The sequence below is a fragment of the Neofelis nebulosa genome, chromosome Y, assembly GCF_028018385.1.
Source record: "Neofelis nebulosa isolate mNeoNeb1 chromosome Y, mNeoNeb1.pri, whole genome shotgun sequence".
In the NCBI taxonomy this organism is placed as follows: Eukaryota; Metazoa; Chordata; class Mammalia; order Carnivora; family Felidae; genus Neofelis; species Neofelis nebulosa.
This window is the reverse complement of record NC_080801.1, coordinates 5,606,282-5,629,032: the sequence shown is the minus strand read 5'-3', so window position 1 is coordinate 5,629,032 and position 22,751 is coordinate 5,606,282. Positions and strand designations below refer to the sequence as shown.

General features: G+C 55.3%; 2 protein-coding genes across 2 annotated transcripts; both read right to left on the bottom strand.

Annotated features, from left to right (window-relative positions):
* Positions 1-6,129, bottom strand: LOC131503466 (testis-specific Y-encoded-like protein 1). Its single transcript, XM_058714934.1, has 9 exons — positions 5,814-6,129; positions 5,032-5,657; positions 4,262-4,339; positions 4,006-4,117; positions 3,768-3,913; positions 3,587-3,671; positions 1,716-1,879; positions 572-643; positions 1-102 (listed from the first exon to the last, which is right to left on the bottom strand). Exons 1-9 carry the CDS (start codon positions 6,127-6,129, stop codon positions 1-3), a joined length of 1,701 nt encoding a protein of 566 aa, XP_058570917.1.
* A 12,773-nt stretch (positions 6,130-18,902) lies between these two features.
* LOC131503465 (testis-specific Y-encoded protein 8-like) lies at positions 18,903-21,607 on the bottom strand. Its single transcript, XM_058714933.1, has 6 exons — positions 21,296-21,607; positions 20,903-21,133; positions 19,568-19,690; positions 19,363-19,474; positions 19,080-19,225; positions 18,903-18,974 (listed from the first exon to the last, which is right to left on the bottom strand). The coding sequence occupies exons 1-6, from the start codon at positions 21,605-21,607 to the stop codon at positions 18,903-18,905; spliced, it is 996 nt and encodes a 331-aa protein (XP_058570916.1).
* Positions 21,608-22,751: the final 1,144 nt, after the last annotated feature.

Here is a 22,751-nt window from a genome sequence, read left to right as displayed (position 1 = left end):
TCACAGCAAGGCAGCTGCATTTGGGGACATGAACTGGCTGGCAGTGAGTGCATGGCCAATCCTCTGACGAAGGTCCTCCAGGCACGGAAGGATTTCTGGCTCCTGGAACACATAACAGAATGCGCAGAAGCCCCTCCACCTGACAGCAGGACAGCAATTGGATCTGTCAGTGGAAGAAAGGGTTTGAATTCAGAGGGAAACACACTCAAGCGCAGAAGCATACATCAAAGTCAAGACAGGCCACCAGAGCCACAGCTGACACAAGACACAGGTGTGCAGAGACGAAGGCGGTTACACGGGTACAGCTGTGCCCACTTAGGCCAGGCAAGGAGGCATCACCAGAGAGGTGTCGGCACAGGCAAAGCCAGGAAAAGACACAAACACGCCAGGGCTCACTCAGGGAGACAGAGGAGCACAGGCAAAGCAAGACATTTCCTGTGCACAGAGGACAACATGACGATCCCAACAGACCAATGAGAGACACGTGTGGTTCAGGAACATGGAAGTCAGAAGGCTCCTGAATTGCTGAGGGTGTCCTCTCTCAAGGGACAGCACTCTGGAGCCCACACACGCTGATGTTGGGGTGGAAGAGGCCGCTGGGCAGCAGATACAGTTGTGCAGGCGGTTTAGCAGCTCCTGGACCCTAGGGGTCCCCAGGGAGTGCTGCGCATTAGGGAGGAAATCCGGGGCTGCCGTGTGTGCAGCACGAGGGCTGTAATCCCTCGGACACAGAGCACCAAGGCCTCTGACCACGGACCTCATGTGTCCACACTTGAGGGTTTGGCTCTGGGGGCCGTGAATGCAACCACACCCACACCTTGTCCGTACCTTGTCTTTGGGACAGGCCGGGCGGAAACATCACCCTGGCCCCTAAGGAGGTATTGGCTGGAGATATTAACGTGTGGGGGACCCTGTGTTCACCTGTCCCGTAAAGTGTTCCTGCTCGGCAAGACCTATCAAGTAACGGCCTGTTTGTGCAGAAAGATGCCCCAAGGGGCCCAGCCTCATGACCACTGAGGCCGTATTCCCACTGCAGAATCATGGGCCATACTTTCTTTGGATGTTCACACCCAAAGACTCGGGTCAGCACAGGGAGCTTTTCCTGGGTACCCTGACATTTACACATCAAGCAGCTGAGAAGACGTGCTTCTCCAGCCAGTGTGCAGACAGCAGCGAGAGAAAGACCTGCCTTCCCTTCTAGAGAGTGCGACAGCTTCCGCCCTGGAAGAGGTGAGGCTTGGTTGCACAGATCCTCAACTCCACAGCCTGGTGACACGCTGCTGACCATGTTGTCTGCATACTGAGAGGGACAAGAGGCCTCCATGCATTGGGACTGCCCTCGACTTCTCTGGAATAGAGCCACTGCAGAGAAGGCTCTTGTACTGCAGAGCTGTGCAGTGGGGATCCTGGGGGGCTTGGGCAGCTTGGGAGACAGGAATATTAGTGTCGGGATGTCACTCTCAGGCACGCTGTGCTGGGGGCCGTGTTACTTGGGGATACAGAAGAGCCTGAGATGGACAAGGCTGAACTCTGTCTACTGCACTGCTAGCACGGTGGAGCTTTTGCCCCATCCCTAGCACAGACATCTCTGGCAAGCAGCCATCTGCTCTGTAAGGAGTACCCCCGCACTCACGTCGTCGCAGGTGAGGCTCGTCCCAGTCCTTTCTAAGCTCCAGGCCTGCCCGGCACCTCTGCACAGAATGCTAAGGCCTCACAAGTCCATCGTTCCCTATGTGGCTGAGGCAGCCTTTGTCCTGGCACTCAGGCAAAGGAACACAGGCTGCCTGGGACGACGCGACCTCCCTGAGCGCCTGCTGGTGTTTGCACTTGGGAGTCTTTTCACAAGTCTCACATGGCGTGTTGGACACAGGGCTTAAGCCTGTGGACACAGAGGAAGAACATCACCCGACTCATCACGGCTGATGATGAGAGGGCAGAGGGCACACGGGAGAGGATGGTGTGTTCGTGCCCTGTAAGAGCTCCACCTCCCCGCGACCCTCCCCTCTGTTGGCTTGCAATCTGGGAGACCCATTCGTAACCAGAGGTCTTTTCAAAAACAGCGAAGTTCACACAAGGGCATCAGTACTAGGACTCCTTCAGGAGTCGTGTGTGTGTGTGTGTGTGTGTGTGTGTGTGTGTGTGAATAAGTGAAGCGGTGTTTGGGAGGCTCAGCTTCAGGAAGTGGAACCAGAAAAGTTGGCTGTGATTTTGGAGTTGCGTGAGACTGTAGTGGGCTGTTTTCTCTGCAGCGTGTACGTTGTCCCTGTCAACTGTGCCTGAAGCAGAACTTCATCGGTCTTACCCACCCACTCTCCCTCTGGTCCCTCGGTTCCTTCCCCTGGACACCAATCTTACAACCTGCTCACAATCCCTCAAATATGTATGGCTGGTCCTGAGATCCTGACCTTGTCCCCAAGACAGTCTGCATTGGGAGACGTCTGAAAACCAGAGGGTAATCAACCCTGGGAATTCCTCCCTGTGTGGCGGTTCAGTCAACATGACTGAGGGTGTCCCCATGCGGGATTCTGGGGGCACCATCATGGACATGCCCAAACCCTGAATATTGGACCTCCCTGGCCTGTGCTGGCGTCTCCATTTCCTTGAATTTCCTCCTTTTCACAGGAAAGATAGGAACCTGGGCACTGGCCTTTCTCTCAGGTTTGTGCCCTGGCCTCCCTCACCCAAGTCCCCATTGCTTCAATCTTACTGACCTCACATGCAATCCCAATGTGTGACCCATCCCTACGGACAATGTCCTACGTCCCGCCCTTCCTTGGAACTCCAATGTGCAGGCACAGAACACTTACACCCCTGGACAGCCGCATGTATACATGGACACGCCCCAGAGCGTACCTGAGAGGAAGACACACAAATCGCTTCATGATATTTATCTCCCATTCTATATTTCTTCAAATGTATTGGACCCCCGCCCTGCGCCACGTGTCACCACCACCCTTGTCCTCATTTCGTGGACAGGAGAATCTTGTGGACCATCGGTGAGCATCGGAAGGGTTTCCACTGGGGTCGATGAAGTGCGATGCTCCTTCATACTCTTCTCTAGATCGTGCATATCCCTGGGATATATGGGTACACACAGACACACACACACACACACAGACACACACACACACACACACACACAGGACAGGTGAGAGTCTGATCTTGGCCCTGATTAAGGTTGCTTGAATGTTTCCAAACGGAAAGTAGAATGGGAGGGTGTGATAAGCTGTGCCAAAGCTGACAAGGGGCTCCCGAAGCCAGACAACATGTGGGATGGTGGTAGGAGGCCTGACGGTGGGGTTCATGGTCCGGGAATGACAGTTGTCACCGTGCTATCTGATGAGCCAGCTTTGGTTGTCCCGCTTTGCTCATTCTTTTTGTCTAGCCCCCTTCCCACCTTCAGGCTCCCCAAAGGGAAAAGCCTCTTTGACACGTTACTTCTTAAGACTCCCCGTCTCAGGCCGATGCCCTTTTGACCTGGTGTCACCTCCTGTGCCACTGTGAGTCTCGGTGCCTCCATGCAGAAGAGAATTGTGCCACGGACCCCACGGCACACATTTCAGTGCCCACACCCTTGGCTGCTCACCTCTTTCCCTCTCAGTTCTCTCTCCTGGGGCCTCCTTCATCTTGAAATACGGCAGGGGATTGGGCCAAAGATCCTCTATGATTATCTGGTAGGGGAGACAGGCCAGGCCTCAGGTAGCTATCCCACGCAGTGGGGGAACCCATGAAAATCACCTCCCTTCCTTGTTACAGGGCCTCACCACCTCAGCAATCCTGCTAGAGCCGGCAAAGCTGTGGTCAGAGAACCAGTTGAAGAAGTTGAGGCTGCTGTTGTCATGCCTGCGTCTGTAGGCCTCCTGTCTGTACCTTGGGTGCCACTGGATGGGACTGGAATGAGACGCCCTATACTCTGCAGGAAGACGAGTATGTGAGACGGCGCCAGAGAACCAGTCACATTCAACCCTCCACCCACTGCCGCCCATGCAGTCAGGGGACACTTACCAGCAAGGCCTAGGACATACTCCTTCGTAACGACTTCATTCTGGAAGTAGGAGTTCTTGACAAAAAACAGCAGGATCTTCCGGCATTCCCTGGGAAACTTGTGTTCCTCCACCTGCCGTGGTACAGTGGGGCAGAAATGTGAAATCTTCTTCCAGGACACCCTCCCTCCCCTGAGGAAGGAACACGTCACTTCTCCCCACCACCTCCCCTCCCCACACGGCCAGCCCCCCACACCACCTCCCACTCCCAGGCCGACCTTCAAATTGGTCATGTGGCGAAGCATGCTTTCATCGGGCTTACTAATCAGGGCTGACATCTGAGGGTGGTTCACAAACTGCTGCAGGTCAAAGAGCCTTCAGGTGCTGGGCATGAGAGAGCTCGAAGCAGAGAACACGTGTGGACAGCATCCAGGCGTCCTCCCCCCGGGACTGACGTCCTCCCCCAGGGTCTCAAGCCCTCCCCACAGGCTGCGTCCAGGCCCACGGGGTCTCAGGATCGCGCAGGGCTCTGCTAGACACGCACAGGAGGCTGTGCATGCCCAGACGCCCGCAACCACGCCTAGCCTTGTGTGCTCATGAGGACACTGAGGACGCTTACTTCCACACAGCCAGACAGCACACATCCGGTCTCGCGCCGACCAGTGGGCATTCACATCGCCTTCCCCGCAGCAAGATGCTGAGCGGGACCCAGAAACGTGCCCCCACGCGCCTTTGTGTGGGAAGAAGCCCTCGGTCATTTCCCCGTCCTGGCCTGGACCTCCACCGCCACTCCCCACTCTCCCAGCGCTGTTTCCGTGCCAGGTGCGACGTAAAGCACACATGCCTCCCCCACCCCGGCACTGCCCTCCTCCCACACTCATTGCAGAGCCAGGACCGCCGGATGGGATCACGTTTGCACGTTCCCGGCCACTGGAGCGCGGCTTAGCTCCAGTCCCTGTCCTGGGTTCCTCTAAATGTCACCTCCCTTTCCTTCCTCTTGCGCAAGCCCAGCCCCCTCTGGACCCTCCACCAGCAGCAGGAAGGATACAGCCTTGGCCCAGAAACCACGGATGCCCTGGATAAGGGCACTTCTCTGTTCCAGATGACGCTGCCGCCTCTGCCACATCCTGAGTTGGAGTGGAGCGTGCTCCCGGCTGGCTTGTTTATTCACCGGCTGTAGCTCTATCTGAAGGGCCTCCAGAGCCTCCAGTGGGGAAGGGCAAGGACGGAGGCCTGACTCTACCCGCTCCTTCTTCTGCTGCTTCACCTGCAGCTCCTGGGCTTCTTCCACCCATCGGCCTTCCTGCTCACTCGGCTTCTGTTCCTCCTCCTCCTCCCGCTCCTCCTTGTCCTCCTTTCCCTCCACCTCCTCCTCGCCCTGCTGCTGCTCCTCCAGCGCTCCCTTCTCCTGCTCCTCTTCCTCCTCCGTTTGCAATTCTGCTCTCCCTTGGATGGCTCCCACGCCTTCCCTTCCTCCTCCTGCTCCTCCTCCTGGTCCCCTTCCCCTGCCACTGCCGCCGCCGATGCCTCCACCGCCACGGCCGCGCCCGCTTGTACACCCTGGTGCTCCTGCTCCTCCCCTTTCATTTCCGCCAACTCCTCCTCCTTCCGCTCTTCCTCCTTCTGCTTGGGCTTCTGCTGCTCGTCCTCCTTCTAATCTTTGACTCCTGCTGCCTCTCCCCCTCTTCCTCCTCCTCCTCCTTCTGCTCTTCTGTTCCTGCTGCTCCCCCTCGTCCTTCAGGTCCTTCTCCTCGTGAACTTGGACCTTGTCCTTCCCCTGCTCCTCGTCCTCCTCCCCCTTCTTCCTCTGGTCATGCCCCTCTTCCCCACGCGTGTCCTCTTCCGCGGCCGGCACCTCAACCTCCTCCTCCACCAGGCCCCACAGCGCCTCCACCGCCATTATGTCATGCACCAGCGGCACCGATATCTCGCTGGGGCCGCCCACCTGCCTCTCGGGTCGGGCCTGGCCTTCCTGCACAGGCTGTTCGCTTGTGGCCTGCAAGCCTTCGGCCTGCGGCACCTCCGGCGCTGCCGGAGGCCCAGTGTCCCCACGGGCCCTCGTCTCTCGACCGCCCCCTTCCCGGTCGAAGGCGGCATGGGGCCTCCGGGCGTCCCCAGTGTTTCGGAAACACGAGTCGCGCAACATGCGGCCCCGGCCCGAGACACCAACTGTGGCTCCTACCGGCGACGAAGCGGGACGTGAAAGCACGGCCCCCCTCCCCAGACCCAGTCAGTGGAGCCCTGAGGGCAATGGCTGGCAACTCGCTCCCCCTTCCTCCCAGAGCCCAAACGTCGAGGGGGCGCATGCGCATGGTGCTGTACCCAGGATGCCTCGGCGGTGGCTATCGCCATGCCGATGCTGCCTCGGAGGCCTTTGTGGTGAGAGGTGTGCGCCTGCGGCTTTGAGGCTGAGGGAGCTCCAAGCCACGCCCAGGCTGCTTCACTGCCTTCGGGACCAATCATAGGGACGGTGGCGTGCGTGGCTTCGGCGGTCCCGCCCCTAGGTCACCAGGAAACTGGGGCGCGTCTGTTGCATAGGCAGGAAGGCTGTGGGCCCCGTGCGGGGCAACTCCTCCGGGGGGCTTGCAGCCGGCCCTCTGTGCGCTCTGGGTGCCCTGTTTGGCTTCTGGCCATGCGAAAGCGACCTTTGCATTCCACGCTGCGCTGGGCACGCGGCTGTCTATACACACGGGTAAAGGGGGACCTCCACGCTTTTCCCATGTACACCGCCACCGTTGTTCATTGTGCCCCTAGTCTGACAAATCCACTCAGCGGTCACCTTGGCTGTCCGGGAGACGCATTTCAGCTGTGCGCCTGCTGTCTGTGCACCCTGGTTTTCCATCTGCTCAGCCTCCTTTGCATATTCTCTACGTCCATCTTTGCTCCCAGAAGACATGTATGTCATGACAGCAGTCTAGCAGTGCACCGGCTAGGGAAGGTCGGTGACCAGAGGTGTGTGACGTGGAGAGGACGCCACACTAGGGGAGGCTGCGTATCACGCGCGCCGCTCTTGCCGTTTGTCCCCGTTGCCTGGAACGTGACACGCTGGCAAGCACACACCCCCCTCTCACGATCGGCTGCCCATTCCTCCCGTGTGTGGCAGTGCACAGGAAAGACCCGTGCCCGTGAGCCCTGGGATTCCTGGAGCTTGCGTCTGCCGCACAGACAGCGGTCCCCTTCCTCCCACAATGGTCGGCCATCTTCTCACAGGGACCCTCCCCAGGCCTTCGTTGGCCATATGTCTGTTCATCCTGCTCCCATTTCCTTTACCACTCACTTAGGCGGCAGGCTGCCATGAGCGTGGGCGCTGACTCAAAACACTGTCCCCCTGTGCCACAGACAGCATGATTTCAAGGGTCTCCGAGAGGTTTCAGGGGGTTGGGGGATGTAGTGTTGGGACCCAAGTGAGGGACACGCCCCACGGTCTACACGAAGCCACATGACCACTTTGGGGAAGCAATAAGCTGCAGACGGTGTGCAGTGAGGGCAATGATGTGGTCTCCCTCCCTGTCAGGGCAGTGGTGATGTGGACTCCCTGCCGGTCTATGTCAGACAGCACCAGCTACACATACACACACACACACACACACACACACACACACACACACACACACACACACACACCACACAGAGCCACTGCAGGATTGGAGGCTCGAGATGCATTGCCTGGCCAGGCACCACACTCATGCATTGCTTTTCCCTTTGGTGGAGTGCAGTGTTCCCCTACCTCTTTATGGGACCAGGAGGCTGCCCCGCAGGCGGGGGATTTTAGGATTTCCAAATTCGTGTGCCGGGCCCTCTGGCCAACATGTTGCTTCCGTGACACAGAAGAGGTTCCTCCAGACTCGTTGGGCTATGTCACGATACGTACAGGGTACAGAAATGCTCCAGGGTGGCTGTGATATATGAGGCAGCACACCACCGCTTCAGGTGACAGCAATGCATAGACACGCAGGTGGATGGGGGGAGGCTGACCAGGTGGTAGGGGGCTGAGAGGGGGTGGCCAGTGTGACCGACAGAGAGGCAAACGCTTACCCAGAAAGGGAGAGGAACAGGTCCAGTGGTGAGCCCTCAAGCTGCCCTCAGCAGAGGACGTAGGGGGTGGGCAAGACAGGAAAGCAGGCCCAGACCCTGGTGCACCTGACCTATGCAACTCACTCCCTCCAGAGAAATGGGGCCTGTCAAACTCCCACGCATCGCTGGGAGACCCCGTGGCAGCAACGTGGGAGCAAATCTGGGTCCCAGGTGCAGGGACTGTCTGGGACAAGCAGGCAATGCCTTTCAGTTTGACCAACACCTACCACAATATTGGGGCCCAGGGGCCGGGCCCCAACTTCGCAAGGGACTCTAGACCAGCCAGGCCCGTCTCTGCAGGGTCATCCAGGAGGATGTTCACCGAGACACATCCCCAGGCTCGGACCACAAGGCCTTGCGATGATCCCCTAGGCCGCTCCAGGAGCAGGGCCAGACTTACTCTTGCTATCTGCTGCCTCCCTCCACTAATGCCCACTTCCTTGCAGGGAACTTTGGTCCTCCTCCACTGCACCATGGAAGGCCCAACCCCAACTTGCCCCTGGCCAAGGCAACACAGGATGAGCGGACCCAGGCAAAGTCCAGGCTTTCCTCCCGTCATGAAAGGTGTTCAGCTAGCTCCGTGTCGATCCCAGGAGCGAAGGGATTGCACTCGCTGCACTTTGGCACTGGAGCCTCCCCCTTACTCACCAAGTCAGGAAAGCCCCCAGTCTCTTTCCTTCGCTAGCCAACGGCCTACGCACACTCACTCAGGCACAAAGATGCACGGCCACGCGGCACGTGGACACAGACACGCGCACGCTGCCAGCACAAACGCTAAGGCACAGGCAAAAGTACTCACAGGCGCCAGCCACAATACATTCACAGACACGCTCTAGTGGACCTGTGCACTCACTCATGCCCTCTGCCACATCCCACTCACGAAGCTAGCTCCTCCCCACGACTCACACTTGCTTTTCCCCCTCACACAGCACATGCATTTGTCCTGGGGCCCAAACCTGGCTGAAAACTAGGGCCGATTCAGGACCTCCATTGGGTCACGGAAGCTTGCATTGAGATGCCAAGGAAAGAGAGCCACACCTGATACCAACCTTCCAGTACCAATGGCACTGGAACATGGCAGGTGGAGAAACACCAGCTACGACTAGGTTCCCTGCTTCCTCGGCTCCTGCCCTTTCTTCAGACCCTCTCAACACTGGGGAGTCCCTTGGGTCTCAGTACCTCCCAGCTGGCTGCAACCTACAGGGCAAGGGCCAAGGGACTGACCTTTCTCAGTTCACATGCATACCCAGCTTGTGTGGGCTGCCTGGAGGCAGTCACGGCTTAGGAGGTCTGGATGTGCTCTGACCCCTGGTACTTGTGCGTTCCTTTGTGCGTTCCCCTGCAGCCCTGTGCCATCAGCAGCCTACTACGTCCATATGGACATGCACAGCTCACGGAAACCCACATGCACTGATACTGTCCCAGGACAGGACAGAGACAGAGAAAGAGAGATGGAGGTGTGGGAGGGAGGAAGCGTTCCCTAAAGAAAATGATCACAGGGACTCAGAGACAGACAGAGGCCAGAGGGACATGGAAGGAGGCCGAGGAAGGAGAGTAAGTCACAACTAGAGACAGCCACAGAGGGGGAGTGTGTGTGTGTGCCCGTGCCTGTGCCTGTGCGTGCGCGTGCGCGTGCGTATGCATGAGTGAAATTGTCTGGGACTGAGACGGGCGTGCTGCCACGATGCCTGGACTCTCGAACGCCCTCTTCCAGCAGAATGGAGGCCCGGTATTCTCAGGAATCTCAGCGTTTTCCGGAACATGACTCCCTTGCTTTGGGGCCTTAGCCCATCCTCAGGCTAGGGCCATAGAGCACAAGGGGTGGGAACTTGAGGCATGAGGCTCCAGACTAGGCCCGGCAGGTGGAGTGTCGAGGCCCAAGGTTTTTAAATGCCTGCTGCCTCCTTCTGGAGCCCACCAGCTTTTGGGAAGCACGCCCACGGCCACGTGGCCCTTCGGACACTGCAGTGGCTGTGGCTGTGGCTGTGGCTGTGGCTGTGGTGGAGGTGGGGCAGAGGCAGGGCAGTGAACTTTTTGACCACAGGTCCTTGGGGTGAAGGAGCTCCAGGCCAGACCCAGACAGTTGGCTGCTGTTCAGGAACCATCAGCTGGAGGGTGGTGGGCGTGGCTCCAGCATTGGAGCCCCTGCCTCCCCTCCCAGGTCTGGAGCAGGTTCTCTGCCTCCCCCTCCAGGGTGACCTCCCTGTGTGGTACATGCCCTTTTCCGCTTTGTCACCGACCACAACTGTCCTATGGGATGTCTCATATCAGAGAACTGGTGCTACACATCTCACCTCTTTGGGGAGGAGCCAAGATGGCAGACAGCATGGAAGCTTCTTAAGTGTCTCGTGTGCATGAAATACAGCCAGACCAACACTAAACCATCGTACCCACCCAGGAAACTGACTGGGGGATTAGCACAGCAATCTGCATATCCTGAACCTCCGAATTCAGCAGGTACGTGGCATGGAGAAGTGAACTTGGAGAGCGAGGAGGCGCAGGAAGGGAGGTGCTTTTGTGCGCGGAGAGGCAAAGGAGACTGGGCAGGTGGAAATTTTACTAATTTTCTTTAAAACTCTTCTACATTATTCTTTCCTTTTGTGTCTATATTCACAAATTCTATTTTACTCCCATCTTCTCCTTTTAGTCTACTTCAGTGTATTGAGTTTTCAAATTCTCACGACATTTCCCTTTTTAATATTTTTATTGGTATTTTCTAAATTTTTCTCCACTCCCACTTTTTTTTTCTCCCCTGTGACAAAACCACTTTCAACACCCAGATGAAACATGCCTAGAATCTAGCATCATTCATTCCATTATTTACGTGTGTGTTTTTAAGTTTTTACTTTTAACATTTTACACTTTGAATATTTCATTCGAATTTTCCACCTCATGAGTTCCTTTTCTCCATTCCAAATGACAAAAGGAAGGAATTCACCCAGAAAGAAAGAGCATGAAGAAACGAGAGCCAGGGATTCAACCAACACAGGTACAAGCAAGATGTCTGGAGCAGCATTTAGAAGCACGATGATGAGAATACTAGCTGCAGTCCAATGTAGATTAGAGTCCCTTTGTGCAGAGAAAAAATGAAGTGAAAACTGGCCAGAATGAAATTAAAAATGATATAACTGAGCTGCAATGACGGATGGATGCAGCGGTGTCAAGGATGGATGAGACAGAAGAGAGAATCAGCGATTCAGAGGACAAATGTATGGAGACTATGGAAGCAGGAAAATCAAGGGAGATTAAGGAAAAGAGCACGATTGAAGAATTGGAGAAATCAGTGACTCATGCAGAAGGAACAACATCAGAACCATAGGGGTCCCGAGGAGGAAGAGCGAGAAATAGGGGTAGAAAGGTTATGTGAGCAAATCATAGTGGGAAATTTTGCTAACCTGGGGAAAGACACACCATCAAAATCCAGGAAGCACCGAGGACCCCATTAGATTCAACAAAAACTGACCCTCAGCAAGGCATATCATATTCAAACTCACAAAGTACTCAGGCAAAGAGAATCAGGAAGGCACCAAGGGGAAACAAGTCCCTAAACTACAAGAGAAGATAGATCAGGTTTGCAGCAGACCTATCCAGAGAAACTTGGCAGGCCTGAAAGGAGTGGTAGGATACGTTCAAAGTGCTGAATTAGAAACATCCGCAGTGAAGAATTCTTTATCCAGCAAGGCTGTCATTCAAAATAGAAACAGAGAAAAAGGTTCCCAAACAAAATTTAAAGGAGTTTGTGACCGCTAAATCAGACCTGCATGCAATTTTAAGGGGGGACACTCAGAGGGAAATTCATATCTATCTATCTATCTATCTATCTATCTATCTATCTATCTACCTACCTACCTACCTACCTACCGATCTACCAGTTTATATTTATATTTAGAAATAGATATAGAATTAGATATATAAAGATATATAGAGATATATAGATATTGATATAGATATAGATATATAGATATAGTTATACAATACGTATACATATACACATACACATACATATACACATACATATAGATATACATATACATATACATATATATATAAATATACATATACACATACACATACATATACATATAGATGGAGATGGAGACGTAGATATAGATATAGATATAAAGATATATAGATATTTTATCCTCCAACCCTTCAAACAAGATAATGGCCATAAATTCATATCTTTCAGTACTCACTTTAAACGTCAGTGGACTCAATGCTCCAATCAAAACACACAGGGGAACAGAATGGATGAGAGAACAAGTTGCATCGATATGCTGTTTACCGGAGACCCACTGTAGATGTGAAAACAACTTCAGAGTGAAAATAAGGGGATGGAGAATCATCTGTCATGCTAACCGTCAACCAAACAAAGCCAAAGTAGCCATACTTCTATCAGACAATCCAGACGTTAATGTAAAGACTGTGTCAAGTGATGCACAAGGGCATGATGTCATAATCGAGGGGTCTATCCACCAAGAAGACCTAGCAATTGAAAACATTTATGTGGTGTATTTGAGAGCAACCAAATATACAAATCAGTTAATCACAAACATAAGGAACCTCATTCTTAGTAATGCCATCATAGGAGGAGACATCAACTCCCCACTTGCTGCAATACACAGATAATCTAAACAAAAACTCAACAAGCAAACGGGGGCGTTGAAGGACACACTGGACATGATGGGCTGCACAGATATCTTCAGAACATTTCATAATAAAGCAGCAGAACATACGTTCTTCTCCAGTGCTCATGGAATATTCTCCTCTATAGATCATTTCCTGGCGGAAAAAGTCAACCCTAAGGAAGTTCAAAGAGATCGAGGTCACACCGTGCACATTTTCAGACCACAACACTACGAGACTCGAAATCAACTACAAGAAACAATTTGGAAAGGTCACAAATACTGGGAGACTGAAGAACATCCTACTAAACACTGAATGGGCTAACCAAGGGTTTAAAGAGGATATACAAAGTATACCGAAGTCAATGAAAATGTATATGGAAGTTACTGATAACACCACAACCCAAAACCCCTGGGACGCACCGGGTGTGTAATAAGAGGACCTGTCTAGCAAGTCAGGTCTTCCTAAAGAAGAAAGAAAGGTCTCAGAGACACAACCTCACCTTACGCCTTAAGAGGCTGTAAAAAGAACACCATATGAAACCCAACACATTCAGAAGGCAGAAAATAACAATCATTAGGGGAAATTAACGCTATTGAAACCAAAAATGAAACAAACCAAAAACAAAAACAACCTCAAACCAACCACCCAACCAACCAACCAACCAAAATAGGAGAACAGATCAATGAGCCCAGAAGCTGCTTCTTTGAAGGAGTTAACAAAATTGATAAGCCAGTCATCAGTTTGATGAAACAGAAAAAGGAAACGGCCCAAATCAATAAACGCAAGAATGAAAGAGGAGAGATCACAAGCAACACAGCAGAAAGGCAAACAATAAGAAGAGCATATTAGGAGCAATTATTTGCCAATAAAATGGGCAATCTGGAAGAAATGAACAAATTCCTAGAAACATTTACACTACCAAAGCTGAAAGAGGAAGAAAAGGAAAATCTGAACAGACCCATCACCAGTAAAGAAATCAAGTTAGTAATCAAAAACCTGCTGAAGGAAGAAGACTGCGGGGCCGGATGGCTTTCCAGGGGAGTGCCAGCAAACATTTAAGGAAGAGTTAACCCTTATTCTCTTGAAGCTGTTCCCACAATAGAAATGGAAGGAAACTTCCAACCTCTTTCTTTAAAGCCAGCGTTACCTTGATTCCAAAACCGGAAAGAGACCCCACTAAAAAGGAGAACTATAGACCAATTTCCCTGATGCACATGGATGCAAAACTCCTCAACAAGATATCAGACACTCGGATCCAACAATACATTAAAATGTTATTCACCACGACCCAGTGGGATTTGCACCTGGGATGCAGGGCTGGTTCAGCATCCGCAAAACAATTAACAGGATTCCTCACATCAACCAAAGAAAAGACGAGAACCACAGGATCCTCTCACTCGATCCAGACAGAGTGTTGGACAAAATACAGCATCCTTTCCTGGTAAAAAAAAAAAAAAAAACCCTCACGAAAGTAGGGATAGAAGGAGCACACATCGAGGTCATAAAGCCATGTATGAACGACCCAACGTGAATATCATCTCAATGAGCAAAAGCTCTCAGCTCAAGTCAGGAACGAGACAGGAATGTCCACCCCCTCCGCTGTTACTCAACACAGTATTGGAAGTCTTAGCCTCGGGCCTCTTCATCCTTCTGCTCCCCCTCTGCAGCTACTGCGCTTCCAGCCCTGGCTCTACCTTTCCTCCTCCTCGTCTTCTTCCCTCTGCTCACGTCCTCCTCAATTTCCTCCCCAGCTACTACTGCTCTTCGACTCCTGCTGCTCCTCTTGCTCGTCCTGGACTTCCTCCTCCTCCACTTCTTCCCTCGCCTGCACCCGATCATTCACTCGTCTTCCTCCTCCTCCTCCTCCTGTAACTCCTCCCAATCCTCTTCCTGCATCTGATCCTCCTCGTCCTCGTCCTTCACCTCTTCCTCCAACTCTTCCTCCTAGGACTCTTCCTCCTTCTCCAGGTCCTCTCCTGCTACTGCCCTTCCTGCCCTACCTCTGACCTTTCACCTCTTCTTCCCTCTGCTCTCGTCCTAGTCAACTCCCTCCTCCAGCTGCTCCTGCTCCTTTGGCTCGCGATCCTCCTCTTCCTGGTGCTCGACATCATCCTCTTCCATTTGTCCTTCTCCTGCACCCAGTCATTCCCTACTCCTTCTCCTCCTCCTCTTCTTCTAACCCCACCCAATCCTCTTCCTCCAACTCTTCCCGCTCCTCCTCTCCCTCCACCTTTTCCTCCTCGGGCTCTTCCTCCTTCTGCTCCTACACTTCTACTCATGCTCTTCCACCCTGGCTCTATCTTTTCTCCTCATCCTCTTCCCTCTGATCTCGCCCTCCTCAACATCCTCCCGCAGCCGCTCCTACTCCTTTGGCTCGTGCTCCTCCTCATCCTGGACATCCTCCTCCTCCACTTGTTCCCTCTCCTGCACCCAATCATTCACTCCTTCTCCTCCTGCTCTAACGCCTCCCAATCCTCTTCCTCCAACTCCTCCTCATCGTCCTTCTCCTCCTCCTTTAATGCTTCCTCTGGTCATCCTTCTCTTCTCCAGGCACATCTTTGTCCCTTAAGACCACCACAATCTCCCCTAAGAACGGGAGCAATAGCTCTCGCACTGCCCCCAAGTCATCCGCAATGAGCACCGGACCCTGAGGCATGGGCCCTGACAAGCCTTTGTGTCCCTGCAAAAGGAGCCTGGCAACCTCCCAGGCCTCCTGGGGAGACCCGGTAGTGGGAACCTGGGAGCAGCGACAGGATCCCCAGTGCAGCGACACCCAAGGGACGATCATATTGTGCTCTGTCTTTTCAACAACACCTACAGCAGTATCGGACATAGAGGCCGGGCCCCAACGGGCCTCACACGCGACCCCTGAGCAGCCAGCCCTGTGTCGGCAGTGCCATCCAGGAGGAAGCTCACCGACACACATGCCAGGCCTAGGACCCAAAGGCGCTTCGAACACCCGCTAGGCAGATAAGGTCAGGGCTAGGTTACTGCATGGGACCTGATGCATCCCTACAGTCGTCCCCAATTCCTTGTAGGACAGGTCGGACGTCCTCCACCGGGCCATGGGGTCTCCATGCTGTCAGCTGGCAGCAGCCAACACGTGACCAGCGGTACTGGGACACCGTCCAGCCTTCCCTCTCATGCTGGATGGTGGCCGCGTGTTTACCGAAAGCCCTGTATGGGGGCAACGGGCTATGTGGAAGGCAGGTAGGCGGGTAGCCAGGCACAGACGAGACCACCCGCTGTGATCCCGCAGGGTCACTGGGATTTCACTTCCATCTGGCCCACACGCAAATCCTAGGGATGGGGCTTTGGGGGCAGTGCGAAGCCTTGCAGCTTCAGCGTCAAGGAGCTGGGCACACACACCTGTGGGCACAGCCGGCAGCAGACTGGGACCAGTGTTCCTCCCTAGGCCCCTTTGAACCTCCACCACCTGAGAAGAATACGGGAGGGGCTGTAAGGCTTTAGATTCCCCAAAGCACACACAGAGTGGGCCACGTGCTGCCCACTGCGGTTTGGGGCGGGACAGGTGGAGCCCGGTCAGAATCCTGACCACACTGTCCACAGCATCCTCCATCGACATGCAACCGCTGAGACGCTGAGAAAGGAACCCAGTTCCCCATTTACGTGAGGCCAGGAATCGACAAAGTCTGAGGCTAATCAGGGTCGCCCGCACAGGGACTGAGAGGCTCATTCTGGCACCCCTTACGTGCAAGGGGAACAGAGTTCTGGGACACACCTTGACATGTCCCCAGCCCAGCTGCAGCGACAGTGGTGATCTTGTGCTGCGGGGAGAGGTGTTGTTGGCAAGGAACTGTCCCCTCAGAGAGCAGCTGGCAGGCTGCTCACCTGCCCATCCACACATGGATCCCCACACACCATCCTGTATGGCACCCCTGGGGGTCTCAAGTCACCTGAGGTCTAGGGTCCAAGCTCCTCCCTTTCCCTGGGCCTGGTGCACAGGAAGCAGAGAGGAGAGCCCCGAGGAAGAGCTGACTCGTGACAAAACATGGCACGTCTGCCAAGAGCAGACATTCTTGCTGGACGGCTCCCTCCAGGGAAATACCTACGCCCTCTGCACACCACGTAGCCTGACAGGTTGTGTTCCCTAGCTACTCTGTGCACAAAGCCTGGGCACAACCATGTAGCCCCTACGTATTTGCTACTGTAGGCCCACCAGGGCAACGCAACACACACACACACAGACACACACACACACACACACACACACACTCACTCCCACATAGACACACACTAACACACACACAAGCACACTCACTCACAAGTGGTCCACTGGCCACTGGGCACAGGCTTTCCTCCCCTCGGCCCCCCTCTTGACCTTGCACCAATTTCCCTTTTGCATCCTGACTTGAGCCCGCTGGCACAGCAACGATTGCACCCATCCTGCCGATTACCATCAGGACTCAGGAGGGAAGGGAGTGCACTCTTGTATTCTGGCACCTGACTGTCCCACCTAAGCACCTCATCCACAGAGACCCATGTGTCTCTCCTTGTCTCTCCAGCGGCTACACACCCACTCCTGCACACACAGAGACACACGGCTACGCAATCGCACGAACACATGCACGCTCACACTGCCGGCATCCCCATGGATCTCAGGCCCAGTTTGCCACAGACACCCGCACACACTCGCAGGAACTCACGCTGGATCTCCGCCCTCGCGCGTACTCTCTCCATGAAATCCCACTTATAAGCCTCGCTGCTGCCCACAACCTACACCTGCCTCTTCCCCTCACACATCTCCCATCCTGAGCCACTGTCTGAGGACAGGGCTCGGGGTCAAAGGGGCCCCAGGTGTGGGAGGCAGCAGCAAGGTATACTGGCATCGACTGTGAGAAGCTTGCCTACTCCTGAGTTCTCCGGGGACACGGGGCCTTAGCTCTGATCCTGACTGGAGGCTTTGCTCCCTGGATTCTATCTCACCAAGGACAGGACACCCTTCTGGGAGCAACGGTCCTGGCTGAATCCCACCAAGGCCTGGCCACACTGTACCAGGACCCAATGGACCAATTTGGTCCCACTGTGCAATCCCCTTCCCTGCCTTTCGGCTTTGGTCTATACAACAGGTCTCCAAATAACAGGTCTGTCTCTTCCTCCTCCTCTTTCCAGGCTCTGCCTGCCCAAGAAAGCAGGCCTCAGTGCACATGGCAACACCTGCCCCACACCAGGACTGCACCTCTCCTGCACACACAGAATCACCCGGGCAGTGGCTAGGACAGTCACACTCAGGTCCCGATCTCGTCGTCCCTCCTGAGGTCCCCATAAACACATACACACACACACACACACACACACACACACACACACACACACACAAACAGAAGGGTTTTCAACGTCCTGTATGTGTCCACATAAACATCATGGAAACTCTTCAAGGCTGCCACACGTTATCTCTTCCTCAATTCTCTCCGGGGCACGTAGAAGACAGGAGACTCATCCACCCATCTCTTCCAGCACTCGTGGTGTCCTCCATTGTTTCTGCATGGGCAAAGATAGAAGCTCTGCGCATTCACCCCACACAGATGCAGAGCCCCTGACTCATGTGGGCACACGCAGACACATTTGCGTACACGCTCACACACACACCCCCACGCAACAGACACCAAGAATGATACGGGATATTGGCAAATACTTCCCAGCTGGTGTCACTCTTGTGCCTCGCCCTTTTGCGATCTCCCTTGCTTTCTCACCCAGGGATTCATTTCCAGCCCCCAATGGCCTTGGACCAGTTCTAAGAATGGCTGTGAGGTTGCGCGAGGACATGGCGTGGTGGGGCACATGGAAGGAAGTGCGAGATTCTCACCACAGTGGCGTCTGGGGACACGTCAGCTCCTGACCCAAAGACTGGCAGGCAAATCCAGACTGAAGGAGCAGGGGGAAGTCCGGGAGAGGGCGGACATCCACGGGGAGCATTTGTGGTGGAGAAGCATTGCTCGTCCTGAGTTGCTCTCCAAAGCCCCAGCCCACAGCACAACTGCATTTGGTTTGCAGGCTTCGACCCTCTGTGTGTTTGCAGCTGAGTCTGTGCAGGTCCCCTGTCATCCTCCCACCCTCTCCCCATGCTACCTGTGTCCCTGTCTCGGCGGACCTTCCATTTCCAAGCCAATGTCTGGCCCACGCTCCCTTGCCCATACAACACACAGGTCAACACACCGCATACTGGGGTTCTCACCGACACGTGCGCACGTCAGATCACTGTCTTCTGGTCCCTTCCTCCCTCAGGTAGTACTGCAGGGGATTGGGCCACAGGTCCTCGATGATGATCTGGAAGGGGACACAGGCCGGCACCACATTGGGCATAGCCCATTCTCCTCTCTGGCCGGGGGCCACCCACATTCCCACTGCTGACGAAGGCCTCAGGGGCCCCACCTCGGCAATCCTGTTCTCCCCTGGGCAGCTGTGCTCACACAGCCAGTTGAACAAGTTAAGGCTGGTGGGGTCATGCCTGCGACTGGGAGCTCCACGTTCATAATCCCAGAACCACTGGACTGGAGTGGAATGCGATGCCCTGTAGCCTGCAGGAAGAGAGGATTTGAGGAGCAACCTGATGGCCTCCTCCCCACCCACCTCCCCCTCCCCGTCGCCCTCCCGCATGCCCCTGATTCATGCTCCTCACCCCCTGCCCCGCACCATCATGGGACCCACACCCTACCAGCAAAGCTAAGCTGATACTCCTTAATGATCACTGGGTTCCGGAAGTACGGGTTGGCCCCAAAGAAAAACATCACTCTGCAGCGGTACTTGGGATGGCCCACTTCTTCCACCTGCCGTGAGCAATGGGACAGGAGGGGGCAAGTGTCCTCCCTCGGGCTCCCGAGCTACTTGCCTGGCTGTGAGGGTGAGCACCTTTGCCTCACCCTCTCCCGCCCAAATCCCACACCCGACGGGACGGCCCCCAGCCACAGCCTCCCCGGTCTGACCTCCAAGTCGACCACGTAGCTGAGCACGTCTTTGTCCTGGGCACCCATCATGGCCGACAACTGGGGGTGATTCAGAATCTGTGCTGTGTCAAGGAGCTGTGCCTTCAGATGCTGTGGAAACAGACACACACCCCCTCCAAACCTCCCAGGCTAAGAGCAAAGGACGGGATCATGGCATTTGCAGAAACACCAGGAAACACTAGTCCCCACACTCCTCAGCCTCTGCAAATGCATCAGACCCCATCGACACTGGGCAGTCCGTTGGCTTCCTGTACCTCCCACGCTGTCTGCACACAGCAGGGAGAGACTCCACTGCCTGCACTCCTCACAGTTCCTTCCTATATCTGACCTGTGTGGGCTGCCAGCAGCCCATCATAGCTTGGGATGTCGGCCTGTGCTCTGACCCCTCCTCACGGCTGGGTTTCTTGGCATATTCCCGTGAAGACCTAGGTTGTCACCAGCCTTCTGAGTGCAGATGGAAGAACATGGCTTACAGGAACCCGACTGCCCACTTACGATGCAAGCGGAGGGTGTGGGAGGGAGAAAGAGATCAAGAAGCACGGACGAGGAGGGCCGAGGAGGGAAAAGAAATAGACACAGTGACACAGCCAGTCCGGAGAGAAAGACATGGGTGGGACCCAGCCGGAGCCTGAGGACAGAGAGGGAAGCAGCGGTGGACATACCAGGAGAGAATCCTGTGTGTGTGTGTGTGTGTGTGTGTGTGTGTGTGTATGTCAGGGTCTGTGCAGGCAGCTTGTACCCCGTTCGGAGTGGGTCTGAGTCGTCCTACTGTCTGGCAAAGGGGCGTGGCGTGCTTCCACTAAAGGCCATGAGTGTGTGTCTGAAAAGCTCTCCTTTGACGGAACTGCTAAGAAACCGTGCACAGCCTGTGAATGTGAAGGTGGGTGTGCGGCCTGTGTAACTCTCCCATTTTGCAGCGAAATATTTCCTTGCTTTATCTGCTCTGAGTGAAGGCTGCTTTGTGCTACCCTAGCTCTGGTAGCATGGGGACACATGACTCGCGTCCGCAAATAATGTTTGAGAGCAGCCTGCAGGCCAATGTTGGCGGAGACCAAGAGGAAGCAGCTCCAAGTCCCCGGGTCCCCCCGTGCCCAACAACCGCCCCTGTGCAAGGCCTTACACTGGATCCCAGACCACACCAACCCAGGGCCAGGGACCATTCCCCAGCTCTCCTCCCTCGGGGCCATCGCCCTGAGGCACCCTGCTCTCAGTGCCCAGCCCTCCTGCACAACAGCCCCCGCCATCACCCACCAGCACAAGGAAGGATACCGCCTGGGCCCAGAAGCCAGGGATGTGCTTGATGACGGCCCTTCTGTGATCCAGGTGAGAAATCCGCCTCCGAAGAATCCTGCGCTTCAGCCGCCGTAAGGCCCTGGAATCCTGGGCATTCCCAGCGCTGATCTCCAGCTGAAGACGCTCCAGCACTGCCAGTGGGTCCTGGGCTGAGGCAGGACGCAGCGCTGCCTCTCGCTGCTGCAGCTCCTGTGAGAGCGGGGGCCCCTCCTCCGCCTCTGCATCTGCCTCGCGCTTCTCCTCTTGCTCCTGAATCTCCTCCTGCTGCTGTCTCTCAACTTCCACCTCCTCCTCCTCGTGCATGTCCTCTGCTTCTGGCTTGGCTTCCTCAGAATTCTCCTCTCCAGCCACCTCTTCCTCGGTCGCCCCCCCGCCGTCCTCTTCCTCCTCCCCGATCACCACCTCAGCCGCCACCATTCCGTCATCCAATATCAGCACCAATTCCTCCGCTGGGCTTGCCACCTGTATCTCACACCCGGCCTGGGCTTCCTGCACACGATGGGCGCTTGCCGCCCCTGAACCTGGGGACTGCGGCCAACCCACGCCCTCCAGCGCCCCTGCACTCCCGCGGGTCCGGGACTCTCGACCTTTCTCATCCGGGACGATCAGGGTCCAGGGTCGACGGGAATCGCTGCTTTTTCCGGACCGCGACACGCTGGCCATGACTCTCCGCCCCGGCCCCAGTGTAGCTAGGGCAGCCTCAGGACAAGGACAGGGAAATGGCAGCCGGTGGGGGGAGCCTTGGCCGCAAGACCTTTAGCTCCCTGCTGCCTCCCGCCTCAGCCCGCCCAAGTTGGGCGCAGGCGCACAGGCTCTGGGATTTGAGGACTCCGCATTGGCTGTGGCTGCTGTGGAGGAGGGGCCGAGACAGAGGCAGTGAAGAGTGGGCGCATGCGGCCTGGGGCGAAGTGGTTCCAGGGCAGGTCAGGCCCGCTGGCCAGCTTCGCGGAACAATGAGTTGCAAGACAGCAAGACAGGGTGCTGGTGGCCAGCAAGCGCGCGCCAGCGGCCGGTCCGGGCTCTGGAGCAAGTGCCCAGCCACCAGCGTGAGCCCCGTTTTGCCGCATGTCCTCTTCAGCGCTGTCACCTTCCAGGCCTGACTTGCGAGGTCCCCGGTATCACACAATCTGTGGTCGCTTGTACACCCTTTCCCCAGAGGCCTCAGTACGGGCACCAGAGCATTCAGCACAGGAACGTCCACGCCGTGAGCCACTGCATGCTCCGTCCCTTGCCCCTTCTTCATGAAGCTGGGGCAAGGCCTGGAGAAGTCCTTAGGTGTCGCGCCTACTGGGGCCACATGGCCGTCCGCACGGTTTCTCCTCCCTGGCCGTCAGGCTGAGGGCAGCGGTAAGGTGGGTGCCCACCCAGAACCGGTGACACCCACCCTAGATCCACCCCAGTGCCGTGTCCCTGCCAGAAAGCAGCTCAGTAGACCTCACTGCACTGCAAATCAGAGCAAAGAACAACCCCAGAGCCCCATCTGCCACTGGTGCCCTACTGATCTCCGTGCAGAGGGCCAGGGAGGTGGGGTAGTAGGATTTAGCAGTTTGCTCCGGTCCGGAAATCTAACCTTCCACTAAAAGAAGGACGACTCCAACCAAGCAGGGCACTTAGGGGGCCCTTCACCGAGTATTGCAAACTTGTCTGTGTCTGTCTCTGAGAAAGCCCCGTGCCTGCTTTCACTAGTACACACGATAGCAGACGAGTTCCCTTCACATTTCCCAGGCGCCAACGAGAATTCTGAAGAAGCATGCACCCAGACACAGAAGGTCCACTGAGAGAGACAGCGAGAAAGAGACACACAGAG

Coding starts and splice junctions, on each gene's coding strand:
- LOC131503466 (XM_058714934.1), bottom strand. CDS start 6,129: ATGTTGCGCGACTCGTGTTTCCGAAACACTGGGGACGCCCGGAGGCCC. Junction 4,340..5,031: donor GTGGTTTCTGGGCCAAGGCT/GTATCCTTCCTG, acceptor GACCTGCAGCAG/TTTGTGAACCACCCTCAGAT. Junction 644..1,715: donor ACATAGGGAACGATGGACTT/GTGAGGCCTTAG, acceptor GGGGACCCCTAG/GGTCCAGGAGCTGCTAAACC.
- LOC131503465 (XM_058714933.1), bottom strand. CDS start 21,607: ATGGCCAGCGTGTCGCGGTCCGGAAAAAGCAGCGATTCCCGTCGACCC. Junction 19,226..19,362: donor GTATCAGCTTAGCTTTGCTG/GTAGGGTGTGGG, acceptor CTCTTCCTGCAG/GCTACAGGGCATCGCATTCC. Junction 18,975..19,079: donor GGGAGAACAGGATTGCCGAG/GTGGGGCCCCTG, acceptor GTCCCCTTCCAG/ATCATCATCGAGGACCTGTG.